The sequence below is a fragment of the Malania oleifera genome, chromosome 1, assembly GCF_029873635.1.
Source record: "Malania oleifera isolate guangnan ecotype guangnan chromosome 1, ASM2987363v1, whole genome shotgun sequence".
In the NCBI taxonomy this organism is placed as follows: Eukaryota; Viridiplantae; Streptophyta; class Magnoliopsida; order Santalales; family Ximeniaceae; genus Malania; species Malania oleifera.
The window spans coordinates 44,882,101-44,901,618 of NC_080417.1; the positions used below are offsets into that span (position 1 = coordinate 44,882,101).

At 33.7% G+C, this 19,518-nt stretch overlaps 1 protein-coding gene across 1 annotated transcript in view; it reads left to right on the plus strand.

The window, feature by feature from the left end:
- Window positions 1-19,209, plus strand: part of LOC131159833 (probable serine/threonine-protein kinase PBL4) — a 23,451-nt gene extending 4,242 nt beyond the window's left edge. Inside the window, exon 2 of the mRNA XM_058115049.1 lies at window positions 18,875-19,209. Coding sequence (XP_057971032.1) covers window positions 18,875-19,209 — 335 coding nt within the window. The remainder of the gene's footprint in view (window positions 1-18,874) is intronic.
- Window positions 19,210-19,518: the final 309 nt, after the last annotated feature.

Genomic DNA, 19,518 nt, shown 5'->3' on the forward strand with positions numbered 1-19,518 from the left:
TTTTAGTTTATGTTGAATTTATTAATTGCTGTGGTTGGATTAGATTATAACACTATCACCGGCTTCCATGGATTGGTGAGGGGGATATTCTTGATGGAGTTTGGGTCGGAGATTTCTCACTTTTGAGACAAGTGTTAAAATTTTTAATGTTTGAACCAATACCACACATTCATTCAAAGTATTTAGATACAACAGTGTAAATGTAATTTAAATTTTTTAAATTTTGCTTGCTGGTGTTGTAAGTTTAATTTTTCAAAAGTAATTTTAAAAAGCTCTGTAATTTCTGGATCGACAGTCAACCCTTACTTTAATCAAATGTCCCCTATAAAAATATCTAACACTAATAATATATTGATAAAATTTTAAATATATTATTAGTAAATAATATGCTTGAATATTGACAGGTCACTTGTATATAAGGAGTGACGTGTACGGTTTCGGTGTGATGCTACTGGAAATGCTAACGGGCCTACGAGCCCTCGACACGAACTCGGCCCAACGGGCAGGAGAACTTGGTGGAATGGGCTAGGGCCGTCTCTCCCAGAGAAGAGGCAGCTGATGATGATAATGGACCCGGGCCTAGAGGGCCGGTACCCATTGAAAGGTGCGACCCAAATGGCCGAGCTGGTTCAACACTGCCTCGAAACCGACCCGAAGAACCGACCTAGTATGGAGGAAGTTTTAGAGAGATTAGAGAGAATCAACAGTATAAATAAAAAACAAAAGCAGCCAAGCCCACTTCAAGGCTTACTACGCCTCCGCGCCACCATCCGGCCTCCTCTTCATCACATGCATAGCAGCAAATCTAATTTCAATTAATATACGATTAGACCCTTCTATTTAAAAAAATAAAATAAATAATCATATGCATGTGTCAATAAATTATGTCCATCACTATTAGTTTTTTAATTGATAGAGAGGTTCGGCTTATTTTTTATAAAAAAAATAAGACTTTACATAATCGAATGTGTTGTTACTTATTTTTTATGTCATTTTTATGGAACTCCTAAGATATATTAATATATGTTAATGGTTATCTGATTATAACAATTGCCTAGAGATATGATAAACAAAGACATATCTCTTACCTTGATGTCACCATAAGAATTTTCAATTCTAAGTTACCTAAGTCGCACATATAATGAGTCTTGTCGACCCATGTGAGGTGAACCGTTCATCACCGAACCATTTAGAGAATCGTAAAGAAGATGGTTCATCCATTGGGAAGTCGTCCATTCATACAATTTGTTGTCAAATCAAGTGCTAAAGGTCATTTAATCATTGAGCGAAAGTCATCATTAATCAGTGACACGACAAACAATCATCACTTGCCAACAACTTGAATTTAAAAAGTTAAACCTTTAATCCAAAAATTAAGCAGGAAACTTGAACTCAAAACCTAGAATCCCAAAACTACATCTTAATATATAGACACCTACACACACGGAGTGGGATTAAACCTGAGTGCGTAAGTGTTGTAAAATATCTCAAGGGCAAGTTATTACAACCATTTTAGGAGTTTATTTTGTTAGGATCAAGTGCTTACCACTCTCATAAAACAATTTCTGTTAGGAAGGCTCAACTTTATTTCCTTATATGCCTGGCAGCGCAAAGCCCCGCACTAAGTGGCAGGCGCCCATGAGAGGCTACACCTTTTTTTGGTGGGACTCTCCGTATATTTCTAGTGCCAACGGGCTGGAACGCCAAGCACTGTCGAGATGGGGCCCACTGCTATGATCCCTCACAACAAGGTTGACTTCTGACTCTCCATAAAGCCAACAATCACCCCCCAGCAGCTAACTTAGGAGCGCTCGAACCCGTGGCCTCGCTCTATTACCAAAGATTGCTGAAAAAGAAACTTTAACACAAATGTTCAAGGAAGCTTACATTTTTATGGTGGGCATTTAAGGACATTTCAAATCATATTTTGTCCAGAAAAAGCAACCATATAGATCCTAAAATACCAGACAATTTCAGTGCAAGATCATATGACAAAGTAAAAAAATTATGGCTAAGCAATATATTTCCACTTAAGATATTCAAGAGAAGCATTACATACTTAAGTAACCATGCCACATTGAATTTCTAATCTAAGCAGAAATGTGGGTGAGCACAAAAGATAGAATTGTAAGTTAAAAGCTCCCCCTTTAGATTTGAATACTAGCTTAGATGCCTTTAACTACGACTACTGATACCAATTGTGAAAAATTCATTACAACAGTATAAGCAACAGTTTGGTTCTTTAAAAATATTTTTACTGGGTGAAATTAGGATGTAATCCCAAGAAGGGGGTGAATTGGATTATTAAAAATTTATTTACTTCAACCCTTAGCTGTGTTATCTTTTGAGACAAACAATATTTCTACTTAGCTATGCAAATAAGAAATCCGAAGTTTGAATGTGAATAGCAACACACAATATGAATTTTAAAAGAGAAGCACATTCAGTTAAGCACTAGTTCGGAATATAACTTTCAGTTTGATTCAAGAACGTTCACAACAATGTACTCAATAATAAATTCAGTGATTTGATTTATGCCTCAATGAAATAACCAATATTAAAATATGATTTTCAGCAATAAAAGTATTTTCTTTCAAAACTGATTTTTGTATGTCACTTGTTTTAATTTCGGTTCTTATTCTACAAACAAACTTAAGTGCTTATGCTTTCACAATGGATACAAGTTTAATCACAACCAATCTATGTTTAAAGCGATTTAATATTTACCAAACTCAGAATTTTAGCATAATATAATATTTAACAAGAATGAATATTCAGCTGGTTGATGATGAAAGTATTTAACATTAACAAGTATTTAATTTTTAACAAGATTTAATATTTACTATAAATCGATATTCAACACTACCTAATATTTAGTAAGATAATAAATAAAATAAATCCAAGTGCGCAGGTTATATTTTGCAGAAAATAAAGAGAGTAAGGAAGAAGAAGCTGAACACCGTTGTTTTTACAAGGTTCGGCCGCAGCCTACGTCCTTGCCCTAAGCAACCCGTTGTGAGGATTTCCTTTACCAATTTCATTATCTGGTGAAGTTACAACCTCTCTCCCTCAAAGGTGGAGTTCCCCTCTCTAAAGAGAATCCCCTCTTGCTAGGCAATGATTCAATCCCTGAATCGTAAAAAATACAACAAACAACAAAAACTTGCTTGTACAAAGAAAAGCTCCTCAAACGAGCATATTAGTACATGTTTGATTCAAAATAAGGCTTCAAAATAACAATATGAAAGTTGAAGCTCGAAGTATATCACCAAAACTGATTAAGGATGTGAGTTTTCAAAGATCAAATCAGTTACTCGATGTGTACCAAACAAGAACACAACAGTTTCCTATTAGACAAGGATATACAATAGTATGTGCGTGCCATTTTCTTTATGAATGAGTGTTCCTTACCCTAATATGCGAGAATAATACGTTTAAATAGTGCACTAGGGTTTCAAAAACTTTCCTTTGAATTTCTCTCAATTTGGAAACCAATCACGTGTGTTTTGGAAACAAGATCAGCGCTGTTAAACGTTTAAACATACGCATCGGTCGCCTGTCCTGGAAGGGTCAGTCGCCTGTGCTTTTTAAAATCAGTGTAGTTTGAAAGTCAGAATGTGGTCAGTCGCCTGTGCTTATTCTTTTTGAATATTTCAAACATAGAAGCACCATAGTCACCGGATTGCTTATCATCGGTCGCCTGTGCTTTAAGCAAAACTTGTTTTTCAATATTTTTGGTCCCAAACTTAATTTATATATTTGAAAACTTAATTTGGACTTCGAGAAAACATTTTCCATGATTAAAAACATGTTTCTAAGTCCAATGACATATCCTAGGAGCTTCAATCAATCAATATTGAGTTTTGAAGTACTTACATGAGACTTCCATATGATTTTCCTATTTTACGGTCTAAGTTTTCATGTTGTAAAGCTTCTAATATGTCTTCTGAGCTTTGTGCACTGCTTCAACGAGTTTCATGTCACACGTGACTTGAACTTTCATGTTTATCATGTCTCATAGCCTTAAGTGTGATTTTCCATTCAAACTCTTCAAGTATATCCACTTGACTACACCTTGCTTAACAATTGGTATCAAAGCGAGGTTATAGCAAATCTTAATTAGCAACTATAAAAAGATCTTAATGGCTCACATAGGCATAGCTCCCTTTGGAGAGGGACAATTTTCAACTAGGCCTCCTATCTTTTGTGGACATAACTACACATTTTGGAAAAAGAGAATGCAAATATATCTTCAAACTATGAATTGGAAAGCATGGGAGGTTGTTATAGATAGTGACCAAATTCCCTTTAAACGAGTAGATGGAAAACAAGTTCCTAAGGAGAAAAAGGATATGATTGAATTAGATCACAAGATGTTGCAAGTTAATTCTAGTGCTATAAATGTTTTATATTGTGCTTTAGATGCCAATGAATTTAATAGAGTAATGGCTTGCAAATCAGCTAAAGAAATATAGGACAAGTTAGAAGTCACGTACGAAGGCACTATAGATGTTAGGGATAATAGGATTGATATGCTTACAAGTGATTATGAAGCTTTTAAGATGAACCCAGATAAATCTATAACTAGCATGTTCACTAGGTTTACTCATATAATAAATTCCCTAATTGCATTAGGAAAAACCTACACTATATATGAGATGATTAGAAAAATACTTAGAGGTCTTCCATCTAAATGGGAACCAAAAGCCACTGCCATAACGGAAGGTAGAAATTTGAAAAACACTTCCTTAGATGAACTTATAGGTTCACTTCTCACATACGAAATGGAAATGAATGAAAAGAGCGGAAAAACCAAAGCTCAAGAAAAAATAGCCTTCCAAACCTCACAAAAAAATTTAAGTAGTGAAGAAGAAATGGATAAAGATGAATTGGCCTACATGTCCAAGAAACTAGCAAAAATTCTTAGAAGGAAAAACAAATTCAAAATAAGAAACCAAAAATCCAAATCTGAATTAGATGAATCAGAAGAAGAAGAAATTAGTAAGAAGAAATCTAAAGATAAAACTCCTACATGCTATAATTGCAATAAAGTTGGACATATAAAACCAGAATGTCCATTACTAAAGAAAGAGTCTAAAAAGAAAAACAAAAAGGCCATGAAAGCTACTACTTGGGATAGTACAAGTAGTTCGAAACATGAATCAAGTGACCAAGAGGTTGCTTATACTTGCTTTATGGCATGGGACAATGAGGAAGGCTCCTCATCTGAATTCTTAAATAATTCTTGTAGTGATTCATCAAATGAATCCAATGATGAGTGTATGCCATCGTATGATGAATTACAAAATGACTTGTTCAAAGTACATAAGATGCTGATCAAAGTAAATAAACAAAACGCATCATTGAAAGACAAGAATGAAGGTATAATGAAAGAATTAGAATCTCTTAGAACCGCTGAAAGAGAAAAGGATTCAAGAATCATGAAAATTGAGAATAAGTATGATGCTGCAATAAAAGAACTAGAAGCTAAAACTCTTGCTGAAAAATAAAACGACTTGAAAATTAAGAAATTAGAAAGTAAGAATGAAGAGATGATAGAAGACCTTCGATCCCTATCCTCTATAGAATATAAGAAAGATATATATATATATATTGCTGAATTAGAGGATAAAATAAGAAAATTATCCCAAGACTTAGAAAAATCACTAAAGAAGGTTGATAACAAGAAAGATATCAAGATAAATGATCTTAAAAATCAAATTGAAGACAAAGACAAGATCATTTATAACTTCAGAAAAGGAAAGGCAAACTTTGACACAATGATAGGTTCACAAAGAATGCCATTGAACAAAGAAGGCATTGGTTTTAACGGAATTGAAAATAAAAGGAAAAGGAATCTACACATGGGTTATTTTTCAAAAATATCCAAATATTATGCTACCACATCCTCTAATGCCTGCACTAACACCATTTTCTATCAATGTAAGAAAAAAGGGCATCTAAAGTTTGAATGTCCATTTAAAAGAAAGGATGTGAAGACTAAACAAATATGGAGAGTAAAAGAAACATCCCTTGTGAAACCTACTAGACCCAAAAAGGTGTGGGTACCTAGATAAGAAGCCTTGAGAATCTCAAAATGTTTATTGGAACACAAATAACATTATTGGCTAAAATCATAGGATGATTTTTTACAAGGCTTAACTTAAGAAAATATTAAGAAAATTAAGCTTGTTACATAAGTACCTTGATTAAGAAAAAGATATTTGAGAATGAAAGCCTGTATGCTACATGCTTACATGCCTATATGAATGCTATATGCTACATATGTATGACTTGACTTGACTTATATTGATAATTTATGGCTCACTATGTTGAAAATTTGAGCATGAGATTATTGAGCATAAACATGAATTTTGATATGAGATTAATTTTTAACCATGCATGCTATTGATGAATCACATGGATAAACTTACTAACTTTGTATTGATATCTATGAGTTATGAAAGATATAATAGTTATATTGGTATCCATGAGCTATGCATGATGTGATAATGACTTTGGTATCTATAAAGTACTTTGGTATCCATGAATATTTTAATTGATATCAAAATTTAAAAGCTCACTTGGTATTACAATTTAAAATTCAATTTGCTTATGAGCATGTCAGGTTGATTATATCTATAAGCACGACATGACATTAATGATATTAGCATGATATTGATATTTAATACATGATGTAAATCAATGTTTTGCAACATGGGATGATAAAAGCAACATTGGTAACAAAACTGAATGTATCGAATTCAAGAGGAGTGTTATGACTTATTTCTTATATTATGATTGTTTCCCTATTTATCAATTAATATCATGAATTAAATTTTAAATTGGTATCATAAGATCAACAATTAGTATAAAAAATCTGATATCTTGGAAAATGTCAAAAGGAAAAAAAGTTGTTAGTAAACTTTTTACAACTCATATACATGATAATTAAAACACACTACACATGCTATATTGAAAAATAATAACTTCAGTGTGTTCATATGTTTGATATGCATGATATGCTCAAAATGTGCTGTTATTTGAACTTAATCCTTTTGTTTCTCTTTTCGATGGATGTCAAAAGGGGGAGAAGTTTAAAGCAAAAATTGAGCATAGTATTGCAAAAACTGAGCATGAACATAAAATATATTAAAAGGAGGAGAAGTATTTGATAGTGATGAGCATGATTGAAAAATGGAGTGATGAGCATGATTGTAAAAGATTTTTTGAAATTAATATTGACCTTGCAAATATTGTTAAGATGACGCTTATTGAAAGGGTGAGTCTTTTTAAGGCTCACTTCAATTTTTGCTTCTTGTTTATCATCATAAAAAAGGGGGAGATTGTTGGCCTTATAAGGCTTAATATCCTTAATATCCTGTTTTGATGCTAACAAACAAGTAGAACTTAACATGCTTTGTTTAAGTGATGTATTTTCAGGACTCAATGATGAATGCAAGGTTAAACAATTCATGAAAACTTGTACTTCAAATAAGGATAATTATGTCAAGCTTGAGGCATGGATTAGAACTTGAAGATCATGAGAGCATTGAAATTAAAGCTCAAGTGATTAACAATGAAGCTCAAAGATTAATGAAGCTCAAAGTCTGAATTAGTGATGAAAGATCAAGAGAGATAAGGAATTGAAAGTTCACATCAAATTCAGGATCATTGAAGCTCAGCAAAAGAATATCAAGATAACTCAGAGCTAAGGAGAATCAAATGAGTCTTTAGGACAAGTCTTTGTAAGTACTTCAAGTTGATTCAAATATTTTTTTTCTATTTTGAAGCTCATTAAGCAAAGAGACTTAGAGACCTTAGTTTAAGTCTTGGAACATGTTTTTTAGAGTTAAACAAGTTAATATTCCAAGATAAATTAAGCAAAGAAGGGAGAAATCAAAAATATCTTGAAATGAAGAAACAACTACGGACAGACGATTGTCTGTCAACTGACAGGGGACTGGCATATTTTTAAAACGGTTTAAACATGTTATAGAAGCCTAACAGACGACTGTCAAGCAGCTGACAGGCGACTGCCAGTGACAAGTGAGTCGCCTGTGTGTGTTCTTCCAGCCAACTGCCACCATTCTGTATGTTTTGAAAAATTGATTTATTTAGTGACAAACAACTGAGGACAACCAACTGCCACCTTTTGTTTATGAAAATTGCATTTGAAACTCATGGAGTACAGTCGCCTGGCTCGCAGCAGATTTTAAAATTCTCAACGGGCATATTTTTGAAACTTAAATTTCATGAGGCTCAAATCCATTTTAAACTTGGACCCTACTCCAAGTAAACTTGGGGAACAAGTAAGGAACCTTTCTACATTTATAAATACCCTCAAGTAACATTGATTTGAAATACAAGAGCACTAAGAATTCAATTCAGTTGTCATACTCTCTCAAATCATTCTGAAATTGCAAAAGCACCCTATTGCTCACATCTTGGTGTAAATTGGCACGAAGCTTACTAAAGACCTGCTGGTGTATTCACTGAGTTTGTGCTTCAATTTCTAAATTCTTTCAAGCATAGAAAGAATCATACGGTGATAAATTTCCAGAGCTTCAACTTGAATTTCGTATTGTGAATTTACTTTGAAGTATATAGTTCTGAATTGTTGTACCAATAAGCTCTTTGAGGAGCAAATTCTTTGTACACAAATATTTGGTTTGTTTCTTGTAGATTGATGATTCCAAGGATTGTTTGGATCGTTGTTTAAGCAAGAGGATATTGCTTAGAGAGGCAGGCTCTAGCCTAATTAAGGAGTGACCGAATAAGGGGACATCATTTGGAGAGGCGAGCTCTAGCCTATTTAAAGGAGTGACCAAACGAGGGGATATCGTTTGGAGAGGCGGACTCTAGCCTACTGAAGGAGTGTGTAAAGGTATTGTTCCACACAGTAAAGGAACAAGTTTAGTGAATCCTTTGGTGGTTTGCCAAAGGCGAGGACGTAGGCTGTGTTGAAGTCGAACCTGGAAAAATCTTGTGTCACTCTCTCTTTCCCTTACTTTTTATTTTCAGCATATTTAAATTGCATGGATGGTTTAATTGGAAATCATATATATACTACATATATTTGGAAATCAAGTAATCTTAAAGTTTAATTTTGATTTGGGTTGCGGAAACTGAAAGGGAGTACGTTGGTTAAACCATATTTTGTGGAAACCAAAGGAGTACATTGCTTATTAAACACTCGAAGAGATATTAACTAAGAGTTTATCTTAATTCTAAATATTTGGAAAAAGTGATTGGATTTTATATTGCACATCATATTGAAGAAACAAAATTTATTTATAAAGGGCTTTACATCAGCAAGCATAAATTCACATTCACTAGAGTGCTGCAAACAAACAAAAGTTGAAAGTTGAATATAATCTATTGATTAAATATATTGTGGTTGAATGGTTTAAAGTTTGATATTGATCGGAGTGTTTTTATATTCCAAAGTTGTGGTTAAGATTGCATTCTAAGTCTTTGCTTAGAAGTGTTGAATCTTGTAAAGCTTTCATAAATCTTAATAGTATTGTAGTTAACTTATGCTTGGCAAATCAATTGGTTGTTTGATTGAACTTTATTTTGATTATTTTTGTTGTGAATGTGTTGTTGATTGTATAAAAGAAACTAAGTTCTTGAGTAAACAAACAAGTCACGAATTGGTTAAAAGAAATAAAAGAAGTTTAAGGATTCTAAAAAGGAATTAAAAGAAATTTTTAAAGTCCAATTCACCCCCCCCCCCTCTTGAGACTACACCTTGCTTAACAAAAATATATTCAAGTAATGAAAATATTTTCTGTCTTGAATAATTGTGTGTTATAGCACTATTAGCTAAACAAACTTTTACATAAACATTTTAGAATCAATCAAAGCAATGATAAATCCAAACATAATATTGCTTCCTTTGCATCATTGTTTGATTTGCAAGAAAATCAGTAAAATTTATTTCTACTTCTTTACTATTTTCCTTTTCCATTTATAGATTCTTGACATAGATCTACCAAATGCTTGGGCGTACGACAGGTATGCGACCAATGACCATTTTACTCTGCATTTGTAGCATTCATTTTCATGATGCGTATCATTGATTATTCCGCTTCAGGGGGTCATCCCTCTTCTTGGGGATCATATCCTCACGTCTTAATGTCAGTGATAATTTCAATCATGGCCACAACTATGTCCGCGAATTACATGCGACCTTGTCCTCGACCACGAAATGTGGTCATATTCACTTCAGGTAATAGGGTCAAACCAATTAGACGAGTTGGTAATATTTTATTAAAAGCTCGTTATTTTTTCTCAGCAACAAGACATGATATGAATTCAAAAAAATTTACTAAATTTCCTATCCCTATGTTGCTGCTGCAGAAGCATATTAATGGGATGGAAAGTAGTAAGAAAAATTTCAAGCATGTCTTCATCAATAATATTTTCACCACATAGTATTAGTTTCGAACTAATTTTATGTAGAACTGTATTATATTTACTGAATGTTTTAAAATCTTATAACTTCAGGTGCAACCATTTATATCGAGCTTTTGGTAAAATCTGATGGTCAAATATATCCTTTAAAATTTTTTTTGTAGGATAAGTTGGTCTTTAACAGTGAGGTATTCAGTCATTAATTCAGCCTCTATAAATGCAATGTTAATAACAATTGTAGACCCTATGGGTCATACCCTATTTTGAGTATGACAAATACTCAGATATTTAATGGTTGATGAGTTTGTGTGCAGGACCGCTCGAACGTATCATATGGTGCACGCACACGACACATGAGGCGAAGACCTGAAGACCCTGTTTATGTTGTATTGTAATTTAATCATTATTTGGGTCTGTAATAGTAATTAGGAGAATATGGTCTGTAATAATTAATGTCTTACCTACATGGTAGGATCGATAAGCTTAAGACCATAGATGGACCTTAGGGAACACCCTTCGGTCGACCGACACTGGATTTTTTCGGTGTCTTGAAAAAGGCCTAGAAATGACCCTAGGACACTAACACATGCATACATATATTTGGTCATTTGAATAGGGTGATTGCACAATTGAAAAGGACTGAAATGCACATATTGTGCACTTTCGGTCGACTGACCAAGGCAGTTCATTTTGCCCCAGTCGACCAAATTCGGCTTGGGTCAACAATTTGACTTCAGCCCGGTCGATCGAACTAGATAGTTCATTTGTATCCCGATCGACCGAACCCAGGTCCAAGTCAACGGTTGACCATGTCTCGGTTGACCGAACCATTACAGTTCAAATACCCACTGTCGACCGAAACCTCCTAGAGTCAAACATTTGACTATCTGGTCGACTGAGCCAAAATTGCATACCAACTACCTGGTCGACTGAGGGTTCTCGAGAAAAATCCCAATTGTTTGGTCAACCGAGAGACTCAGTTAATTTTCTCCTGGCCGACCAAACCGCGCGAAATGAAAAATTCGCCTTCTCCTGGTCGACTGACCGAATAGTTCAGAAATTGCACGGTCGACCAAACCATATGAACTTCGGTCGATCGAAACCTTTCTGGTCGACTGGACCTCTCAGGTTGCCCCTCATTTTTTAGTGCAGTTAATATTTTTAAACGGGGTTAACTTTGTTAAAATGTATTAAAACTTTTATAATAACTCCTTATGTGTCCTCAACAATTATATTTTAGGGGGTGTTTATATATAACCCCTCATTTGGAATAATTAGCATTAAATTAGCAAAACAATTAGCAAATATCCTCTAATTCTCAAAAGCTCTATTTCTCACATCGAAGCTATATTTCTTCATTCTTACTTAACCTCATTGCAAATCTTGTTAAGTAAGAGTGCTATAGTGAGTATCTAGTTAAGCTTACACTCTCATTTGTTCTAGTTGATTGATACATATTTTTATCCGAGAGTAAGCTTGAAGTTTTTCTAGGAGACTTCATTAATAAGTCTTCCATAGGAAAACTTTGTAGAGCTTGTGAGTTTTGCATCATCATTGCAATACTCAAGAGTTCGTATTGCTTTTTGTTTGTGAAATAAATTGTTGCAAATCGATTTTAAATATCTCGTGTGATTTACTTTGAGAAATATTTTGTTGAGATATTTGTGCATACGCAAAAAGATATTTATTGAAATATCCTTTGATTGATTTTATCTTCTTGAACACAAAGATCAAATTTTTTTATAAACTAAATTTGAATATCTCTTGTGGTTTATATTGAGAAATATTATATGTTGAGATTTTGAAGTGTGCTTGTGATCTTCGTATGTGCATTGTGATTGAAATATTATTTTGACACAAAGATCCTATCATTTACACTCTCACGCACTGATTGCTATATTTGCATAAATATTTGAGAGTAGACACTCAAACTACACCGAGCTTATCAAATCCTATCTCTTGGTAGTGTATTAATTACATTGTGCTTAGTGGTACATAATCAGCTTAGTGTAAGAAGCATTTCCTTGTACGCAAAATTATATACACATTTGTTGTATTTCCAGGCACGGGCCTGAAGAGGGCAACTAGTCCTAGAATAGTCCCGGATTGGCTTAGACCCGGTAAGGAAAGTTAGGTGCGCCATCCTGGTAAGACGTGTTGGTTAAGGTCAGCCCCTTAATTAACCTGGTTGTAAAGGTTGAGGTCAGCCCTGTGCTAATTGACCTGATTGTTTAGGTACCGCTCCACCCGTTATGTAAGCCTATAGTGGTAATCCTTGTGCTTGTTGGCCAAGGCGAGGATGTAGACAATTTGGACGAACCTCGATAACATTTCTGGGTGTCGTCTCATTTACTGCTTTATTGTGTGTGCCTAGTTAATCATTTATTGCAGTTTAAATTCCATTGTATATTTACATTGATTCATTTTACATGCACTAGATTGACCTTAGGCTTGTGTAATACTATTGTTAGAGGATTGACCCAAGGGACAAAATTTTTAAATACCAATTCACCCCCCCTTCTTGCTAACAATTGGTATCAAAGCCTCGTAACTTAGATTTAAACATTATTTAGTAAAAGATCATGATGGCTCATGTTAGTGCATCCCATGCATGTGAGGGTAGGTTAGTCACACACCCACCAATATTCTGTGGTGATAATTTTGTTGTATGTAAATTCAAAATGACTGTGTATGTGAAAGCTTTAAATTTGAAATTTTGGAATGTCATTGATCAGGGTGATAATGTGCTTGTTAAATTCATTGGTTGTACTAGTATTCCTAAATCTGAGTGTGAACTGAATGATTATGATAAGAACTTAGTGCAAATAAATTTTGATGCCATGAATACCTTACTGCATGCTTTAGATTCTAATGTTTTATGTGAGGTTATGGTGTGTAGTAATGCTAAGAAGATCTGGGATGAACTTGAGAGGAGATATAAAGTACCCATGCAAAACAATATCTCTCCGTGTGACTCAAGCCCTACTAATCTTGAATGAGGTAACCAGTGCTTTGTTGCCTTAACAGATAATGAGGTTATCTTCGTTCCTTCTGCTTTAGTAGATAAATTTGGTAATGATTCATGTGATGATTTGAATGATGCATTTGATATTGAATCATGTGATAGTACTGACAGTGAAAGCAAGCCTACTTATGAGGAATTACAAGTTGAATATGTTAGAACTCATAAGTCACTTGTTAAAGCTAATAAAAGATATACTGCTTTGAAAAACCAGTATGAGGCATGTGAGAAAGAATGTGAATCAAAAGTTCTTGTTGAAAGGGAAAATGATTTTAAAATCAAACAGTTAGTAAACAAGAATGAAAAATTAGAAAAGGAATTGAGTACAGTAAGATCCTAACTTACAATTGAAAATGAAAAGGATCTTCATGTCCATGATCTTGGAAATAAAGCAAACAATATGTCAAAAGAACTCGTGAAACTTCAGAATGTTTGCAAAGAATTGAAAAACTCAAAAATTCAAGATCTAGAGAAGAAAATAGGAGACCAATCTAAGATCATCTACACGTTTACTAGAGGCAAGGAAAACTTTGATAAATTGCTAGGCTCACAAAAGATGAGCTTAGATAAGGAGGGTATAGGTTTTAATGGAATTGAAAATAAGAAAAAGAAGAACCTATACATGGGGTACTTTGTAAAAGAATCGAAACATTATGCTAGTACCTCCTCTGGTCCATACACTCACACAATATGTGTTTTATGTAAAAAGAAGGGGCACGTAAAATTTGATTGCCCATTTGAAAGAAAAGATGTGGAACCCAAACAAGTCTGGAGGGCCAAAGTGCCACCTAGTCCTAACCCATCAAAAATCAAAGATAGAAAAATGGTATGGGTTGTCAAGAAAGCACACCCCTTGAAACTCAAGGAAGAATGTACTCAAACAGGATCTACATGATCACATAATTCTTCCTTGGCATCTCGGATCAGCCATAGGGGGTAGTGTTGACTAAAGGCTTAGGAAGTGGTTTGCGCTAAAGATGTAAGATCTTAGTATATGTCCACTATTTGAAATCTTACATACAAAGTATTTTGAAAAATCAAGTCAATTCGTAAATTTAAGCAAAATAACCAATCTGAACTCATTGCATATATTCATTGGTTAAAATATGAAATTATTGGCTGCTTGAATAAAAATCCACTTCCAAATGGACATGGCATGTTTGCCTTATTTTTTTTAAATTTCAAATTGCTTAACTCACACTTAAATATGAATATCTAAAGTTAAGCATACTCTGTCTATTGCACATATTTGAGTTTTAGGGAATCCATCTCGATATGTATCAGTTAAACCTAAACTCACTTTTGAATATAAAAGCCTAAACTTTGTTTAGTCATCATTCTAGGCTTAAAGCACTATGAATCGGAAATTCCAAATATTTTTGGTGTTTATTAAAAGACATCCTTCCATAATCAAAATTAGAGGCAACCACTAAGGGATTCTAGTTTCACTAATTAATCAAAATATTCCCTTGTGTGCTTAAAATATAAAAATCTTCTAATTTTGGTTCACCGTATCCTCCACAGGGAATTTTTACCAACCACAATCACATCAGGTAAAGATCCATCCTCTCATTGGTTTGTATCCTTGCTCCAAAATTATGATCATATCAGAAGGATACATTCCAATCACCAAAGAGCGTCAGTTCCTAGTTATTCATATCCTCCACAATGCCCTTTGCCAGAATAAGTTAGGACATATTCTTTAAAATGCTTATCTTGTACAATATCCTACTTTTGAATGCTCTATTAAACTTAAATAAAATGTTTAATCTTTAAAAGTATTCAATTTTCTTCCGAGCTCTCAAACTTTATATAAAATCATTTAAGAGCTCCATCCACATAAATTAAGTTAAAATGGCTAATTTAATTGATATAGGTTTCAATTTATATGATCGAACAAAAATTCAAAGAAACCTATGCATGAACCTTAAAATGAAAAGTCATTTGAACTTAGGCCTTTCACGTATTGTAAATCATAAGAAAAGAGGCAAATATTGGCTTAGCTTATTTAAAGATATATATCTTGTGACCTTTTGGTCCTCTAAGCCTATTCATCCAAAGTCAAGCATATAACATTGAAAATCTTAATACACTTGGCCTAAAGAACCTGAAAAATAAGAAAAGGCATAAAATGAATTAGCGCATAATTAAGGGGGAGCATTCATCTTTCATATCTATATTCATTAAAATGCTCTCATTTTTTATTTATGCTTGTATGTTTGTATGCCATTGTGAGAACAACTCTGCATTAATCTCATAACTATCCGTTGTTAGTTGCTGGTCATGTCATATGTTAGATAGTTCATGTCTATTATGAGTTGTTGATTGAACTACTAGAAAGCATGCTTGTATTGAATGCCTCTTGCATGGCGGATGCAGTGATATATTGTGTATGCTAGTTGTGAATATTAGGTTGTTGCTTGTTTTATGTAATTTATCTGTTGAAAGCAACCTACTATCAGGTATAGGTTTTTATGGGAAAATGTCCTATATACAAACGACATGCTGCCGAAATTTTGTCAGGATTTTCCCATATAAATTCTTGTATTAAAAATGATTATGATAAAATTAACGTTAAAATATTTTTGAAAGGATGAGTGAAAAATATTTGAAAATTAAGTTTCATCCTTGCATAATCATCAAGCACTTAGAGAGCTGAGCACCTATCCTATAGAAAGAACTTATAGGTCTCACATGCATCACTATTGTTTTTTGAAATATTGAGGCTCTTCTGATATCCCTGAACATTATATCCTGCACATAAAGTCTCATGTTTTGATATGAAATGTTTTTGGATCATGAGTTGCATTGAATGCCTTAATTTCTATTTTCGATGCACTTGTTGTCTATAGGTATGACTATACTGATTTGAGATAAATGTTCTTAATAGACATCGAGTATAGTCGTTGAAGAATGGTTTGTGTGCTCACTTATACTTTGGCATATTCAATGAAATCAATCCCTTGCAAAGTATAAGTAATTTATAGTATCTAAGCAATAATTCAAATTGATAGGGGGAGCATCTAAAATTGAAATGCCTATCATATTATGCTCACCAACTTTTTAGCTTAGATCTATTTTGAAATCATGTGCTTGAATGCATTGTTCTTATTGAAAATCATATTCTGAAATGTGTTGCTTTGCCACATGCTGTTTGTGTTTGCCATGCGATCCTTGCTTTAAATTGTTTGACATATTTAGGATCATCATGGTTGTGGCTTTTCTGGTTATTTTTCAGTATGTGCTTTATTGACAAACTAGAAAATTTGTTGCTTGCTTGCATGATATTTAAATTATTTTTGGCAAGCAACACCCCGATATTTTATGCAAACATTATAAGGGGGATATATGTGTATATTTATATACATATGTATTTATTTTTAGTACTTTATGTCAAGAACTAATTTCAAAACTATTTTTTTTTTTGCCTTATTATAATTATTATTATATACATATATGGTTATAAAATTGGATAACTAGTTCGGTAATTTCATATGAAAATGCATGCGAACTTGTTAGACTATTTTTATGCTCAAACCTCCCTTTGGTATCATATGTCGTGTGCCTTTAACTCAAATCTTCCACGGGTCTTATGATATGTTTAAATTGCAAATGGTTTGTGCATATTCATGGTCTAATTTTGTTTTTCATGTCATTTAAATCATTTTTATAACCAATTATATAGTTTGTGTGCATAACTGCTAAACCAGTCATTATTTTATACTCTATGAATTTGTCTGTGCTATGAAATGCATGACTATTCTATCTTTTGAATGACTGAAAGTTATACTTCTATTTAATATTTTGAGAATACTGGACTGTTTGAGTAAGTAGTTGTAGATATCCTGAATATATATTAGTTTGAAACATGCAAAAAACAAAAAAAATTCAAAATTACTTTTCCAAAATTGAAACTTGAGGGCTCTAGTACATGGTATAGATGTTTCATAAATGTCAAACCATTTAAGTATCCATTCATAGTGTTTAGGAGGAGCACCAAGTAGAGGTGTGCAAACAGTCGGTTCGGCCAAATTCAGTTAACACTAATCCTGAACCGAACCGACCGAATTAGTTGTTGTAACTGAACTGTAACCGACCGAACCAACTTTTCAGGTAATTCGGTTAATCGGATTTGACCGAATAAATTTAAAATTAATTATAATAATAAAATAAGATTGCAAATTTTGTTTCTAGTTTACCAATTCCAACTTAATTAATAAAATAGTTATTGATAAAAGGGATATTTTAAGATTTAACATATATCATATATTAATATTACTAATTTATATTTAATTATTAATTAATTATTAATTAGGGTAATTATAGTTAACTTAATTAAAGATTCCTCATGCCTGAATTGAAAACTGAATGCCGAATTTATCCAAATCTCAAACCGAACCTACCAAACTTGGCTGATTAATTCGGTTAAATCCAAATTATGCTCACCCCTAGCATCAAGTAAGGATTTTGAGCATAAAGATCGAGATTTGTCTAGAAATTGAAGAAATTTATTACAATTTTGTGTTATATTTTAATTAAATCCAAATAAATCCAAATCGTAAGTCTCAATTCTATGCTTTCAGATACAGTGTTAAAGAATGTTTAAATGATTTTGATATTCACTAATTTAACAATTATTCTCTTCACATAATTTGAACTAATATAGTCCTATTATTTTATAACTTTAGTGGGGGCATAATTATATTTTTAATGTAAATATTTCATAACTCAGTATGTCAATACCTAAATCCCAAAAGTCGATGCTAACCAATGATTAAAGTCAATGGTCAAGTTGATAAAAGACAACGATCGATTCAAACAAAGTCACAGTCCACTGGGGCAAGGGTCGGTACGAACAGATTTCAAAGGGAATTGACACTTGAACTTATTGTATTTGTTGACTTATCACAAGGAAATTTCACCCTTTCCCACTGATGAGAGTAGATTCTCTCCTTTCCCATCGGTTTCCCCTTTCCAAACTGATCGGGACATGCCTTTCCCTTCATGCCTCTTTTCGAGAAGCTGGTCAGAACATGGACCCTTCATGCCACCTTTCGGCAAGCTGGTGGGAACACGAAAATTTCATAACTTTCGGCATATAAATATACAGTCCTCGGTTAGCTGGTGGGAACATGGAAATTTCATAACTTTCTGCATATAAATATATAGTCCTTTTAATTGGAGTTCAGAGTTCGGAGTTCGGAGTTCGGAGTTTGGAGAGAGAGAGAGAGAGAGAGAGATGGAAAATTGCTTGAGAGCTCGGAGGATTAACAATCAATGCCCGAGGTCATCAAGCAACATCAAAGTTCCACCTCCAGCTGCTGGTACGCAATTGATCTCTGTTCTCTGTTTCACAATCTCGACCATCGATATGATCGAGAGGCTTTTTGAAGAATTGACTAATTGTGTTTCATTTATGTGGGGCCACTGCAGAAGTAGAGCACAGAGAAGGGGACGAAGTCGCCGGACAAAACGGCTTTAAAGGCGAGGAGTTACCGGAGAGTTTTGGTGGTGGTGTGGCAAATATGGCGATTCCGGTGATGAAAGTGTTTACTTTAGCGGAATTGAAAATCGCGACTCCGAATTTCAGGCCGGACACGATGCTGGGGGAGGGAGGGTTCGAGCGGGTATTCAAAGGCTGGGTGGAACGGCAGACCCTCGCCCCCTCCAAGGTCGGCGTCGGCATGCCCGTCGCCGTCAAGAAAGCCTCTCCCGACAGCTTCCAAGGTTTCCAGGAATGGCAGGCTCGTAATTTTAAGCAACTTTAAATTTAAATTTCAGTTTAACTCCTTCAATTCATAATTGCTAAATTAAGTTGAGCTCAAATTGCTAAACAAACTTTACCTCATCCACTCAATTCAAAAAATATTATGCTTACAACTCAAGTAAAATTTAATTGATTTGATAATTGTAAAATTTAAACTTAAATCAAGTTAAAATTCTTAAATTCAATTCATAAAATAGCATTATTTTAAAAATAATTTTTTTTATTTTTTATTAAAAAATATATCAGCAAGTAAAATTAAACAATTGTGGCAGCTAGCTGCTAACCAATTCAACGACAAAAAAAAAAAAAA